The 16,754-nt window shown below is 35.4% G+C and overlaps 1 protein-coding gene across 1 annotated transcript in view; it reads right to left on the bottom strand.

The window, feature by feature from the left end:
* Positions 1-1,099: 1,099 nt before the first annotated feature.
* Positions 1,100-16,754, bottom strand: part of FAM83B (family with sequence similarity 83 member B) — a 75,315-nt gene continuing 59,660 nt past the window's right edge. Inside the window, exon 4 of the mRNA XM_050786270.1 lies at positions 1,100-6,478. Within this exon, the coding sequence (XP_050642227.1) occupies positions 4,177-6,478 (2,302 nt within the window). The 3' untranslated portion in view covers positions 1,100-4,176. The remainder of the gene's footprint in view (positions 6,479-16,754) is intronic.

Below are 16,754 nucleotides of genomic sequence, written 5' to 3'. Positions count from 1 at the left end.
TGGACAGGATACACATATATCCCATTCAGTGCCCTTCCATCTTTCCCAGGTCCAATTACTCAAGATGGTCTTTGACTCCTTAAACCAACTGAACCTATTGATAACTTCCCTTTCAGATGGCCACAAAAGTGAAGTCTTATCCATTTCCCTTACTATGCTAACTGAACTAGGCTTTTCTTAAACTTTGGCACTTATGATTAATTTATTCTACCATTTGTTCTACCATTCATTATGATTAACTAGTTAAAAAGCACATTTGCCTTTAAAAGGACACAATTTTTAATTTGCAATACACACTATTTCAACTACTTCATAATCTGTGATAAAAAGGATATTTTTTTCTAATAAATTCTGAGTCTTAATTCACTAATTCTCAGACTGTAACAATGTCACTAATACAAATGCACATTTAGAATATTTTACGCAAACCAAATGCTATGAAGTTATACAGAAGTCAGCCATCATTTTTTTTTCTTTTTTAAAGATTCTCTATCTTTTAAAGTAAAAATTAGGCCAGGAACAGTGGCTCATGCCTGTAATGCCAGTACTTTGGGAGCTCAAGTGGGGGCGGATTAGTTGAGGTCAGGAGGTGGAGAGCAGCCTGGCCAACATGGTGAAACTTCATCTCTACTAAAAGTACAAAAATTAGGTGGCAGGTGCCTTTAATTCCAGCTACTCAGGAGGCTAAGGTAGGAGAATTGCCTGAACCCAGGAGGCGGAGGTGGCAGTGAGCCGAGATGGTGCCACTGCACTCCAACCTAGGTGACAGGGCAAGACTTAATCTCGAAAAAAAAAAAAAGTAAAAATTATTTAAAGTAACCACTATATTACAGTAATAACAGAACTAAAGAGAACGTGGATATATAATATTTCGCTTAAAGGAAGAGAATTGCCACTGAATTTCAAATATGAATAAATTACTATATGAAATATAATTGCTAATCAAAATAATATTTTAAAGATGATTTCAAAGTTCATGAAGAAATATTTAAAAATATGTCCACATCTAAATTCCTGATTAGAATAACTAGGTGAAAGACTGAGCTTGAATGCAGAAATGCAGAGTATGAAGATTAAAAAAACAACAGCTTACAATATATTGATGTTTGTACAAAATAATTTATTATTCATTTATTGATCTAAAAACAGAAGTTCATTTGGAAGAATATTTCTTTATAACATCGTACATATATAAAATGTTGAGCTACTCAGGAACCTGAGGCTGGAGGATTGCTTGGGCCCAGGAGTTGGAGTCCAGGCTGGGCATACAAGCGAGAACCCATCTCTTAAAAAAGAAGTTAACAAGTTGACTCTTTGGTTTATCATTTTATCCTTTTTGTTTTAAATATTCTAGAACCCAGAATCTATCTGAATATCATTATAAAGTTATTTAAAAAAAAAACAGCATTGTACACGTCACATATATAGTCAGTGTAAAACAATTCTAGTTTGCATCCCTTAGCCACAGGCACATTAAGAATCAACAGATATTCACAGAACACAGAAATATCTGTGGAACGATACTTGAATATGTGGATCTTGAGTAAAGCTGAATTCAGCCAGAATTAAACTTTTTGCATTGTTTATCTAGATGACACTAGACATCATCTTGATTAAACAAGATATTTGCTTCCACAAGTGTAGACTGATAACATATCCCCATATCTGAACACGCCCTATCAGAATTATGGCTAATCCCAAACTTGTAATAGAGGGATATCTGCGTATTTGGGATACAGGGTCACTTACAGTATTCTCTAGCCATCTGCCAAGAACTACTTTGAAATTATACCCATTTTCTTGTGTTTCTGATTAAAAACTAATGTACAGTATTACATATAGAGTAAAAACTGCATTACCAAACTTTAATATCAATGTACATCAAAGTGATATTATCTGTCCCCCAATATTAATATGGGGAGAAAAAGACAGAAAGTATATTGCCTAAAACTATTTCATCCACAAACTGTGGTGGTGTCTGTTTAAAACTTAAACAGTAGCTGTAAATTTTTTGAAGTATTATATTCTTGCTCAGTCTTGTCCCTGGAGAGTTTCTTGGCCACAGAGACTTTGGAAAGTTGCTATGTACATATTCTCAAATATAGATATTTTTGAAGAAAAAAGATGCAAGAAAAACAATTTTTAAAAAACGCAGAGAAAAGTAAATCTGCTGTGCAAAAGCGTAAGTTACCTGTCAGGGGATGATGAAATAAAGCATTCTGTACTCCTCAATTCCACTTAAGAGGAAGAGCTCAGGAACTATTTAAAAGGATGTTTCCATAAGCTATCTATATTTCCTGAAATTAAGGAAATTTCTGTACAAAAAGGCAATAGGCTTTTGGTTGTAATTAAACATGATTAAACTTCTACTCTTTATATAATTTCAATTTTAAAGTTACATTGCACTAAATTTCAGGGCTTTCCATTTCAGAACTGCCTAATGGCTCATTATCCTAATTCCCCATCCAATACTAACAAAGAATGGGTAATAACAAAGTCAGTCTAGTTTGGTTAACTGTGGGTTCGGGCCTTTGTTAGGTTTTCTTTTCCTGTCATATTTTCTCCTGCTATGTTTTCTTTTTCATGGTTTCTAAACACTATGGAAAATTATTTTAATGGCATAGAAATTTTATACCATTATTTTAATTATTTTAATGAGATACATATAAAAATTTGTCTGAATCTTCCATTTTTAAAACAACAGTATACTGCTCCACACAGCAACTTATAATGTATTAAGTAATATATTTAAAGTGATGTAAAAACACTTCACACTTCTCACAGGATGCATTGCTTCTTGAATTCTGTTCTTTGTGAATGAAGCAAAGTCAAGTTAAAGTCTCTGGAACAGATATGGAGCTTATACTTCATTACTGTAAGAAAGACAAAGGGTATCTTATAATCTGAATATCATCCTCAAATCATGGACGAACTAGCCCAGTACAACTTTTTATTTTCCCAATGATATTCTTACAAAAACACTATGCAGTCATATAATATTTGGCACAACTTAAAGAAGAGCAAGACCTGTAATCCCAGCACTTTGGGAGGCCGAGGTGGGCAGATCATGAGGTCAGGAGTTCAAGACTAGCCTGGCCAACATAGTGAAATCCTGTCTCTACTGAAAATACAAAAATTAGCCAGGTGTGGTGGTGTGCACCTGTAATCCCACCTACTCAGGAGGCTGAGGCAGGAGAATTGTTTGAACTGGGGAGGCAGAGGTTGCAGTGAGCCAAGATCATGCCACTGCACTGTAGCCTGGGAGACAGAGCAAGACTCCATCTCAAAAGAGAAAAAAAAAGGAGCAAGAATTTTTGCAAGAAGGACCCCTTCGCATTGTCATGCCAATCTGACAAAAATTTAGGCAGAAATTTACATTTCTAAAAGCTTTTACACAAAAGAAAAAGGAGGGGGAATCCATTCAGATTTTCTAAATTCCTACTGGTTTGTTCTAAATGTGAAGTAAGGATTGACTATAAAAAATCAGCAGCCTATGGGTAAGAGGGGGACAGCTCCCTGGGTCCAGTGTAGAGAGAAGCACATCCCAGACCGTTTTCAAAGGCTTAGGAAAATAAATTCCTACGAATGTCATTATACTACATGAGGCTGATACTTTGCAAACACTTCAGGCAAAAAAAAAAAAAGTTTAAAAGGTACTGCTGTTGCCCAAACAGCTGTACAATGCAACAGAGAAAAATTAATATTAATAAAATATAACAAGTTATCCTGTAGAATTTAATCTTAGAAAAAGGCTTTGTCCCATTTGCTTATATTTTTGAAGATATGAAAATATTATAAAGACATATTATAAAGGGTTACTGAGGGTAGTATGACCTTTTTAAAAGGAAATGGTTAAAATCCATACACCATACACCATACATCATCCACGAAAGTTTCTAAGTAAGACTTAAAATCTTCAGTCTAAAGAAAATGATTTAAATACACCTGTTATTTTTACCATTACCACTTACAAATCATGTGTTTACAGAGAAATTCTATCTACAGCAGACCCTAACTTTATCACACAGGAAAATAACTTTATACAAGGACACTGGTAAACATAGATATCATACCCATAATTCTGTCCTTAGGAAAATCTATTGGCATGTTACAAAGACTGTCCACAATTTTCTTTGGACAAATATTTATAGCCTCATTCATTTTGCATTTCAATAGCTATTTATTTTTGTGTATAAAGTTTCCAAACTTTTGCATAAATCCTCGAAACTTGTTCTCATTGGGTTGATACGAGCGATAAACACCAGTGTTGTAATTAAGCATTGGACTAGACCTGCCATAACTGTTGCTCACCGTCGCAGATTTTATTTCTGGGCGATTTATACTGGTATTTGGCATGTTGCTTGTTGGCTGAATAGAGCTCTCAATCTTACAAAACGGCTCAAAACGACTGTAAACACGCCTATCAGTTGAATGAGATCGTAGAAGCTCATTGGACGTTGGCCTTGGAGAAGAAGTTGGTCTTCTTTCAGGAGTAACAACTGCATTAATCTCCCTTGAGTCTCGGTATTGGATCTGTTCAGTGTTAAATCTTGGGGCAGAGGCATCTCCTGCTCTTTCCAACAACTTGCTTTCAACTGGACCTGGAGAAGGTGTTCTTTTATTTTCATCTGATGGAGCATTTATCTCTTGAGATGGACTAACTGTTACATCTTCCTTACTCTTGTGGATGCTGCATTGAGAATTCGATGAGGAAGAATGTTTTCTTCTAGGAGATGAATCAACTTTTGTGTCTGATTTCTTTGGTTTTTGATTTTCTTCACCCTCAGAAACTAATGTGTCAGAGCTACTACACAATCTATAAAAGGCAGGTGCTTTATTTTTGGATAGATTTTCTTTCTTATCTGGGGTAAGGCTAAGTAATGACCTTAACTTCTGAGACCCCTTCTTCAAAAAACTTGGGGAACCCTTAACTTCCTTCTTTGAAGTGAGTTCTTTGTTGGATTCCTCTTTATTCACGTCAAGTAAAGCAGCAATGGAAATTGACTTGGTAGTAGTGCTACTTGGAGGGTTTTCCTTGGTGACTTCCTCCTCATCCTCCTCCAAGTTATGAGTCACGTTGTGCATGCTTTTAGAACTTTTCAGCAAATCTTCTTTGGGCTTTTCTGGTTGTCTAACTCGATTCCTGGTAAGTGTACTATATACATAATGCTTACTATTTCCAGGATCTAAGTTGGCTCTTGAGTTGTCAAATAATGGGAAACTTCGCCTTTTAAGTAGATTCTCAGTCTGTTGATTCTTTAGATTTTCTGTCTGCTTATTTACACACAAGGTTGTATATATATAGTTATTTGATTCAGTATGGCCATTTGTAGTTTGGTTTAAGGCTACTGAGTGGTTTTCAGGAACCTGCAAGGTGTGCATTTTTGGTGCCTCTGACTGCAATGGGAGCTTGGGGACTGATTCTGGCAAGGGTTTGTCTGTCAAATGCTGTACATTTGTAGGGGTGTCTGGGACCTCTTTAGGTGTCTCACTTCCCTGAGAACCAATGATAGTTGAATTTGAGGAGCAAGTTGTACAACTGTTAACTTCCTTTTGCTCAGGTAAAGTGGGTTTAAATACTAAAGAGGAACGAAGCCGAGAATGAGTATAAAGGGCATTAGCCTTCAAATTCTCAGGATTATCATAGCCCTCAAATCGGTCACCTAAAGCTGATCCATTTGAGTCTGGTATTGCTTCTGAATGATCATTTAAGTAGGATTCAATTCTCCAGTTACGTAGGAATGACTTTGTGGTATGTTCAAGAGTTGGCATTCGTTGTTGCAAAAAGCGGATATGGTTATCTGTTCCATTAAAAGACCTCCGAACATTTGAATTCCTGTCTGCAAGATTTGTTGTTTTTCTCTGTGCAAGCCGATTGACAAAACTCTGGGCGGGTGCGTTGTGGTGGCTTGCATAGCCTTCCCGTGATGAGGACGCCACACTGAGACTATCAGATGGCTTTTTCCAATTACCAGGTGGATTATTGGTTCTATTCAGAGCTCTATTAAGCAGGAGGTATGGCACTGTTTCCGGCTGTTCCCCAGCATAACTATGTCTTTTCCAATTTTCATTTATCTGACTGGGTTGGAAGTGACGTATTGTGTTTGGACCATTAAAGTTTGGAACAAAATGAGGTTTGTATCCGTGACTTCTTATGTTATATTTGTCATGTTCATTTAAAGTATATATCCCTCTGTTTTTGAAGTAACTAGAATCTAGTTTATGAATCTTGTCTTGTTTACCAAAAAGGTTTCTTTGGCTGGAAACAGATGCTAATGAAGAAACCGAATGTTGGTAAGTGCCATTTTCCCAGAGGGCTTTGCCATGCTTCACCCTTGCTGATTCTTCCTGAGCAAATGAACTGGGGACACAGGATCTGGCATAGAGAGTTCTAAATTCTTCATCAAAGGACTCAACAAGTTGTCCTGTAATTATCTGAACCATGCTGAGGTGAGCTTTCTCAAATGACCACATATAGCTGGGGAAAAAAATGGAAAAATTTTAATCATTTAAGTTAAAAGACTGATAATAACATATAGTTCTACTAGAAAAAGTAAAACTTAATGACTGAAATATGTTTTTGTACTTTTCTTTGGCTACCATTATTTAGAATATTTACCATCATTACATGCACTACATGTCTTCCCATCCTCATATTCACATTTTAAATATCAATGCAACTCAAATTATGGCTTTGAATTCACTACTTCCCAGAAGTCCAAAGAAAAACTTGCTGTGCATTTTCAAAAGCAATCTGTACATTCAATGCAATTCCTATCAAAATACCATCATCATTTTTCACATAAGAAGAAACAATCCTAAAATTCATATGGAACCAAAAAACAGCCTGCATAGCCAAAGCAAAACCAAGCAAAAAGAAGAAATCTAGAGGCATTAAATTACCTGACTTCAAACTATACCACGAGGCTATGGTTACCAAAACAGCATGGTACTGGTGTAAGAATAGGCACATACACCAATGGAATAGAATAGAGAACCCAGAAATAAAGTCAAATACCTACAGCCAACTGATCTTCAACAAAGCAAACAAAAACATAAAGTATGGAAAGGACACCCTATTCAACAAATGGTAGTGGAATAATTGGCAAGTCACATGTAGAAGAATGAAACTGGATCCTCATTTCTCACCTTAAGCAAAAATCGACTCAAGATGGATCAAAACCTTAAATCTAAGACCTGAAACCATAACAATTCTAGAAGATAACATCATAAAAACTCTTCTACACATTGGTTTATACGAAGAGTTCATGACCAAGAACCCCAAAACAAATGCAACAAAAACAGAGAAAAATAGATGTAACCTCATTAAACAAAAAAGCTTCTACACAGCAAAATAATCATCAGAGTAAAGAGAAAACCCACAGAGTGGGAGAAACTATTTGTGAACTATGCATCCAACAAAGGACTAATATTCAGAATCCACAAGGAACTCAAATTAGCTAGAAAAAAACCAAATAATCCCACCAAAAGTGGGACAAAGACATGAACAGACAATTTTCAATAGAAAATACAAATGACCAACAAAAATACAAAAGAAAATGCTCAACATCACTAACTATCTGGGAAATGCAAATTAAACCCACAATGAGGTGCCACTTTACACCTGCAAGAATGGCCATAATTAAAAAATCAAAAACTAATAGACACTGGCATGCATGCGGTGAAAAGAGAACATTTTTACACTCCTGGTGGAAATGTAAACTAGTAAAACCACTATGGAAAACAGTACAAAGATTCCTTGAAGAACTAAAAGTAGAACTACCATTCAACCCAGAAATCCCACTATTGGGTATCTACCCAGAGAAAAAGAAGTTGTTTTATCAAAAACACTTGCACATGCATGTTTATAGCAGCACAATTTGCAGCAGCAAAAATATGGAACCAGCCTAAATGCTCATCAACCAACAAGTGAATAAAGAAAATGTGGTATATATATACCATGGAATACTACTCAACCATAAAAAGGAACAAAATAATGGCATTTGCAGCAACCTGGATGGAATTGGAGACCATTATTCTAAGTGAAGTAACTCAGGAATGGAAAACCAAATATTGTATGTTCTCACTTATCAGTGAGAGTTAAGATATGAAGATGCAAAGTCATAAGAATGATATAATGACTAGAAGGAGAAGGTAGGAGAGGGGTGAGGGGTAACAGATTACACATTGGGTACAGTATACACTGCTTGGGTGATGGGTGCACCAAAATCTCAGAAATCACCACTAAAGAACTTATTCATGTAACCAAAAGCCAACTGTTCCCCAAACACTAATGAAATAAATAAATAAAATAGAACATTAAAAAAAAATAAAGAAAAACTTGCTGTGTATTTTGCAAGTATACAAAACTTTGTGGCATAAAAACTGATATTATATTTCATATATACCATCTTGGCAGAATGCAGTAAAGCCAGTGTTGGAGAAAAAGTCGAGAGGCCTGGCTTCTGCTGAATTGTAGACACATGAGCTTGGGCTTCACTTTCCTCGTGTCCAACGTAAGGATACGGACAGCATAATAGCTACAATGCCTTATAGCTCTAACATGATATAATGTAAGATACAGCTGTGCTAATGCATTTATTTTAAGAGTCTATAAGTTTTCAGACTGCTATCTCTGTGTGGTTTACTTAATAAGTGTAATTTAGGATGCCAAGAGCTATAAACAGGATTTGTGGCCAGCTGCCTCAATCATTAAAGAGCAGACTTCACTGTACTCGCTGTACACAGTATTAGTAAATGTAGGCCTCAGAAACCATGCCAGTCAAAATGGCAATCAAGATCTTTTAATATAAAATACAATTTTTAGGAAATTAATGTTTATATGACTTTATAGTACTTTATGGAAGCTCCAATTCCTTTCCTAGAGTTTAGAGGTAACAGCTATCTTTAAACTTCATATCAAATTTTAAACCTCGTTTTTGAAAATCTAATGATTTAATACACAGTCTCTGAGCTGAAAAATAAATTATGCTATGCATCAAGTAATGTATATGACACAATGGGGATTAATACAAAAGAAAAAAGAGACACTCTCCACATCGAAGCATCTTATTTCTATAAAGGAGACAAAAAATGCAGAAAAAATAATTAAAAGAATGTGCAAACATTTAAAATATATAAAATATTACATATCACACACAGGAGCATGTAATTTAAAAACTTCTTATTTGGATATGCTTAATTTTATCTAGCATGCCTACAGGAAGCATGATATAGGAGGAATATTGATTATGCCACTGGGCTGACTTAAAAGAAACGGTACAAAAGTAAGTAACTAAAGAAATTTTCAATCTGACTAAAGGTATGAATACAAAATATTAGAAACAGCAAGTAATGGAATGAACAGTCAACTATCAAGTATGAGGAAATCCATGAAGAAAGTGAAGTTTTGCAATATTTTGATAAATACTAGATTCCCAGTTCAGACACAAAAGATGTAGGAAGACAATTTGTGTGGAGGGAGTAATATGGAAAAGGGAAGAATGCAGTAAGGGTCATGTTCTAGCTGAACACAGAAAACATACTATATATAGCTGGAGCAAAGAAGCCTTATAAGAGACTGATGAACTAGTGGGGAAAATCTTGAAAACAAAACAGAAAGTTTGATTACATAGAATTTGTTTCCAAATTTGGAGAAATTATAATAGAAAGAACTGTCTGAGGAACTATTTTTTTCCAGCAGCTATTTGTAGTACTATTGCAGTATAGACTTAAAAGAGCCCAACGAAAGTAGAAATTGGAATAATGAGTGAAAATGTTGAGCCAGTAGTAAGAAGAAAGAATCAAAAGATGTCATGTCAAAAGAATATCCATACGTTATTAAATAAAAACAACTTCCAAGTGTTGAGGTTAGGAAACTGAGAAGATACTGGTATTGATGAATGTGTGGCAATTGGAAAAGTTTCCCTGGTATAGTAAATCAGAAAATAATATTGTAAAAACATTTCAGGCAACAGGAAGAAAACCTACAGACATGCTTTGGGGCTTGGAAATGAATCTCTATGTTCCTCTGTTATCATAGGTGATTTCTATGCCATTAACTACCAAGTCTGTATTGTCAGTGCTGACCTCTTCCTCATCTCTGGAATCAGTGTTCAATCTCTACTCAAAATTTTAGTGGGCCTTGCAAACCTAACATGTATGACTCGTAAGTTGTCATCTAGCACTCCTCCTTCCCCGACCTATTTCTTCCCTAGTATTACTTATTTAAGTCAGTGACTCAACCATCTTTCAGGTGATCAAGACAGGAAACAAGCAGCCATCTTTGAATACCCTCTTTTTCAGAACCAAAAGGTCCTGTTGACTCTGCTTGCAAAACCTCTCATAAATCACTCCTACCCCACTATCACCCTAGTCTTAGCATTATCAGCTAATTTGACTCTTAGCGTCCTCATTTGCTCATTTTTCAATCAACAGAACAGCAGAAGTGATCTTTGCATAAAACAAATTGGGTCAGGTCACACTTCCACACAGCACTTTCTATTTTGTTTAAAAGAGAATTTAGACTCCTTACCTGGCCTAAGATAATTCCTCCCCTGCTTGCTTTCCAATTCTACTACGGATAGCTCTTCCCTTGATTAATGTGGTCCTACCATATTGGCCTTTCTGCTTATCCCCCAGATATCTACTCCAGGATCTTTTATCTATTGTTCCCTCTTCAATACATCTCTTCTCTCTGACAGTCCTGGGCTGACATGCTCTTAGAATACATCTATGATCACTCTATTCAAAGTATCCATCTGATTATGCTTTATCATATTCTCCTGATTTCATTTATGCAATACCCCATTACCACTATCTGACATTTCATTGCATGTTCTCCCTTTGTTAATCATCTATCTCCAATGCCCCACTAAAATAAAATTTAGCTCAACAATCTTGTATACCTTATTTAGGACTGCATTCCTAGGTGCTAAGAATGGTGCTTGGCATATTGTAAACACTTAAAAACATTAGTTGTAAATAAACAAATGACAATATAAATGAATTATTAGTTTCAAAATCAAATAAGACTAAAAGGCAAAGATGTTTATGTTGGTGGAAAACTTAAAAGGTTTACATTAAATCCGGATTATCATGCACGTTTATTTCTTTTTCTTCCCTACACACTACTAAGAAGATAGCAAAGGGAAAAGGGAAGTAGCAAGTGAAAGTATTTAATACAAGTTTAGAATAGAGAAATCTGATGGAGAAGTGGTGGCTGACTTAAAGTTTGCATGAGGTGAGCACCAATGAGAATAAGCCAGGTGGGCCCAGCAGAATCTATGAATTCAACATTGGATCAAAAGGTAATAAAAATGGTGGGTTAGAAAGGTCATGAAAATAGAGAAACAGGAAGATTGACTGAAAGTCCCATACAGAGCAGTTGGGCCTCCAGGTTCCCTACTCTTTCCTTTTCCATGAAGCACTCCTTGTTATGCCTTTCAGAAATCCTAAGGTTTACTTCAGCAGAAACCAATCCAGAGAAAGTCTGAACTCAGAAACTTTAAACAACTCACGACTGGGATAAAGGTGAGCTAAGAATGAGGCTTTTCAGACCCTCAGCTCTCTTCCCCATTCTGCTTCTAGAGTATCTTCAGTTAGGATCATATTCTGACTTCGTTCCAAATTCCATCTCCTTTGACAATCTTTTGGAGAAAGAGATTATTCTCTGGAAACATTGAAAAACCCCAGATAAGTGATGTTTATATTGATAGTTAGGGATCCTCCTGTAAAGTTGCCAGGACCCCAGTCTATCATTCAGCTGTAAACTCAAATGTTGATAAGCATTTCCCCGCTCAGTTTCTAATCAGCTTTACAGTCCCTCGTTCTTAAATATAAACACATAGCAAAGATTAACAGATGAATAAAGCAAGTTTCAAAGACAGCTTATGAAGCTTAAGAGCTTAGATGCAATCAGAGATCAAAACAAACTGGAAAATGGCACCTAGAAGAAACAGACACAAACCACAAATAAAAATACTTCCCAAAACACAAACACAAGGTCAGCAAAGTGGCAGATTAGAAAGTTACAGGCTCTACTTACCCCAGAGAGACACTAAGTTAACAGCAATATGTGAAACAGAACACCTCTGTGAAACGCTAGAGACTATTTGCAAAGACAGAGCACCCAGAACATTGTATTCCAGCCAAACAGGTTGGAAAACCTGTGATGTTTGGCATGCTTATTCCTATTCCTCCCCCATATGGTATAGCATGAAGCAAACAGAGGGAAACTTTTCTCCCAGCCCCCAGATTGGGGGTCCTCCCTCAGGATGGAAACAGAAGAGTAGACTATGGATCATAATTCTGGCTTGTCTTCAGTGCAGCCCAAGAGACTGGCTTCTATTTTGCCTGAGTGCTGGTAGGATTGGAACCAGAGTTTAGAAATCATTGAAAATAGAGGTAAGCAGCATGTTAAACCTGCAGTTCCATGGGCAGACACCAAGAGAACAAGAGGTCAGAAAAGATCTGAAAGGTCCTAGAATCCGCGTCTGGGCTGAAAAAGTTCTTCCCCCGAACAAAGACAGTTCATAAAGACTGGGAGAGGTGACTGATTATTTTTAAAATGCCTGAATACTAGTAAAACATTACAAGGCATATGAAGAAGCAGGGAAACTCAGCCCAATCATAAGAAATAAAATAACACTCCAGAAACTGACTCCAAAGAATCACAGATCTATGAGCTCCCTGATAAAATATTTAAAATAACTATTATAGAAATGCTCAATGAGCTAAAAACAAACAAAAACTAACAAACAAAAACATCAACAACACACACACACAGACAAGTAAACAAAATCAGGAAAATGATATACCAATGGAATATCAACAAAGATAAACTATAAAATAGAACTAAAAGGAAACTCTGGAACTGAAAAATAAAATAACTGAATATTTCATTAGAAGGATTCAACAGCAGACTGGATCAGGCAGAAGAAATAATGAATAAACTTGAAGACAGGTCATGGATATAATTGAGTCAGAGGAGCAAAATGAAAAAAAAGGAATGAAGAAAAGCAAAGATATATTAAAAAATTTATAGAACTACCAAGCTTATCAATGTATGCATTATGAGAAGCTCAGAAAGAAGAGAGGCAAAGAAGCGGATAACTTATTTGAAGAAATAGTGGACAGAAACTTCCCAAGTCTGAGGAAAAAAAACAATTGACCTACAAATTTTAAAGAACTCAAACTGGGATAAATTCAAAAAGAATTTATACCAAGACACATTATAATCAGACCTGTTTAAAGTCAAAGACAAAGAGAAAGTCTTGAAAGCATCAAAAGAAAGGTGATTTGTCACTTACAAGGGAGCTGCCATTAGACTATCAGCGACTTTCTCAGCAGAAAGTTTGCAGGCTACAATGAAGCAGGAAAATATAATCAAAGAGCTATAAGAAAAACACTGAAAACACCAAAAATCCAGCAAAACTGTCCTTCAAAAGGAAGGAGAAATTAAGACTGTCCCAGATAAATGAAATCTGAGAGTTCACTATTAGATCTACTGTACACAAAATGCTAAAGTGAATCTTTTAAGTTGAAATAAAAGGATGGTAGAGAGCAACACAAAGCCTTATAAAAATATAATGTTCTCCAGTAAAAGTAAATATGTAAACAAACAAAGTGACTTCTACTGTTGCAGATGTGGTTCTTAGAATTTAAATGTGAAAAATATGAAAAGTAACTTTAAATCTGTGTTCATTGCTATACAATATATAAATATGTAATTTGTTGCAACAGTTATGTAAAGTGAGGAGTAGAGCTACAAAGGAGTGGAGTTTTCATATGTGATTGAAGTTATCAGTTTAAAATAAAATGCTATAACTTTAAAATGTTTTATGTAAGGCCATGCATAGTGGCTCATGCCTGTAATTCCAGCACTTCGGGAGGTTGAGGTGGGCGGATCACCTGAGATCAAGAGTTCAAGACCAGCTAGCTAACATGGTGAAACCCAGTTTCTACTAATAATACAAAAAATTAGCCAAGCGCGGTGGTGCACACCTGTAAACCCAGCTACTCAGGAGGCTGAGGCAAGAGAATAGCTTGAACCTGGGAGGCAGAGGTTGCAGTGAGCCGAGATCGCACCAGTGCACTCCAGCTTAGGCAACAAAAGTGAAACTCCATCTCCAAAAAAAAAAAAAAGTTTTATGTAATTCCAGTGATAACTGAAAAGAAAATATTTTTAGAACATACGCAAAAGGAAATGAGATGATAATCAATGCATATATGTGCAAAAACAACAACAACAAAACACAAAAAACTTCAGTAAAAGAGGGAAAGAACAAAGAAGCTAAAAGACATACAGAAAAAAAATGACAATAGTAAGTCCTTCTCCATTAGTAATTAGTTAAAAGGTAAATGAATTAAATTACCTCATTGAAAGACTTTAATTGACTGAATGGATTAAAAAGAACAGTATCCAAATATATGCAATCTTTAAGAGACTCACTTTTGATCTAAGGACACACATAAGCTAAAAGTAAGAGGATAAAAAAAGATATGCCATGCAATTGGTAACCAAAAGAGAGAGCAGGAGTTGCTATAAAAATATCAGGAAAAACAGGCTTTAAATTAAAATAAAAAAACTTACAAGAGATAAAGAAGAATATTATATGACGAAAAAGGGGTCAATTCACCAAGAAGATATAACAATTATAAGTATTTGTGCAGCAAACCTCAGAGCTCCTAAATATACAAAGCAAATTTTAACAGAATTGAAGGGGACAGACAGCAACACAGTATTAGTAGGAGACTTCAATTCTCCACTTTCAATAATGAATGCAATGAGACAGAAGATGAAAAGGAACACAGACAACTTGAACAAGAGTACAGACCAACAGCACCTGACAGACACATAGAGAACACCTGACAAAAGCAGAAAATATACGTTCTTCTCAAGTACACATGGTACATTCTCCAAGATAGACCACAGGTTGGGCAAAACAAACCTCAACAAATTAAAGATTTAAATCACACAAAGTATCTTATCCTGATTGCAACAGAAAACAACTAGAAATCAATGGTACAAGGAAAATTGGAAAATTCACAGATATGTGGAAAGTAAACAACACAACTTTGAATAGCCAATGAGTCAAAGAAGAAGTCACAAAGGAAATTAGAAAATATCTTAAGACAAATGAATATAAAAACACAAGATATCAAAATTTATGAGATGTAGCAAAAGCACTCTTAAGAGGGAAGTTTATAGCTGTAAATACATATATTAAAAAAGTGAAAAGATCTCCTCTGACTTAACCATTACCTAGTCTATGCATATGATAAAATATGAAAAATATGACCTATACCATATGTACACATATTTCTATCAATAAAACATTTTTTTAAAAGCTAAAAGATCTCACGCTACAACCTAACTTTATACCTCAAGAAACTCGAAAAAGAAAAACAAACGAATAGGGAAAAAAGGGAAATCCTGACAGGTTCAAGAAAGAAAAAATGGCTGCATGAAAAAAATGTGACTAATAAAAATTGTTGAAACTTCTCAGCAGCAACTTTGATTACGGGGCAATACCTTACCAATTCGGAGGAAAAATGGTTCAACTTAGAGTTCCATCCCAAGTTAAGCCATAAATGACCTAGAATTATAAATTTTTTAAACTTAAAAGTCCTTGAGCAATTTTGGGAGAAAAATGGAGACTTAGAAACAAAATGATGAAATATGGGATTTAAGAAATCATGGATCAAATCACTTAGAAATATGAAAAATATCAGGCCCCCAGGTGTGCTTCCAATTTAAGGACCTGCTAGTTCAGATGGGATGTCATAGATGGTTGGTTGTAACTGAGCATTTGGGAAAGTCATTCATGTGTTGCAAAATCTGTGTGGTCAACTGGAGAAAAAAGTAGCAATAGATAAATAGAAAACAAAGACAATGAATAAAAACAAAATGGCCATTATTAACTTGGTTTTGAAAAAAGAAACATATATCACTCTATGGCTCATCAGTGATCCATTTTGACAAAGTTTCAATAATGTAGACCTGGACTTCTCATTTAACCAAAAATTGTGATAACACTATAATGCAGACAAGAAGGAATAGTAGGTAGGAAGTACAATTCTCCAAAAATAAAAAGTCAAGATAATATATGAAATTGGTAAATCAAACAAGAATAGCATAATCATGTTATTTAAGGGATGAAATAAATATCGGAAGAACCAACTAAAAGAATTGAGCAACTGCATCGAGTTGGCTACAGATGGAAAACAAAAATCACTGTTTTGTACTGCATATATTTTAGTAATATTTGGTTTTTTTAAAAAGTGTACAAATATTTTGATGGATAAAAAAACTAACTACTCCCAGCTCCACTAAACACACACTGTCAGACATTAGTCATGAAGTTGACTTAAAAATTCCGAGTTCCTGGCTGGCAGCTTAAATAAGTCCATCGAGTGTAAATAGTAACAGTATGTTGGTTGCAGCATGGACCTCAACTGTGATGATTTTTATGTATGGTTAAAAATGGAACCTGAGAGGTGCCAACATCAGCCAACTTGTCTTTTGAAAGTAACTTTTTTATCGAGCTCTTGAGATTAAAAATGAAAAAGCCTATAAAATTATCTCTCAGTCTGATTTATAGACAATGGTTTATCAAACATTCATCAATGTTAGTATCATGTTATGGAAAAACTCCTCATGCTTTCCTGATAAAGTCATCACCATGTTAGTGAGCTGCCACACAATGTGTAATTGTGGAAAATACAGATTCTGGGCCTCTCCAGGAACGGGA

Source organism: Macaca thibetana, chromosome 4 (genome assembly GCF_024542745.1).
Source record: "Macaca thibetana thibetana isolate TM-01 chromosome 4, ASM2454274v1, whole genome shotgun sequence".
In the NCBI taxonomy this organism is placed as follows: Eukaryota; Metazoa; Chordata; class Mammalia; order Primates; family Cercopithecidae; genus Macaca; species Macaca thibetana.
Note: the sequence above shows the minus strand (reverse complement) of the source record. Positions and strands in the feature narration are given on the sequence as shown.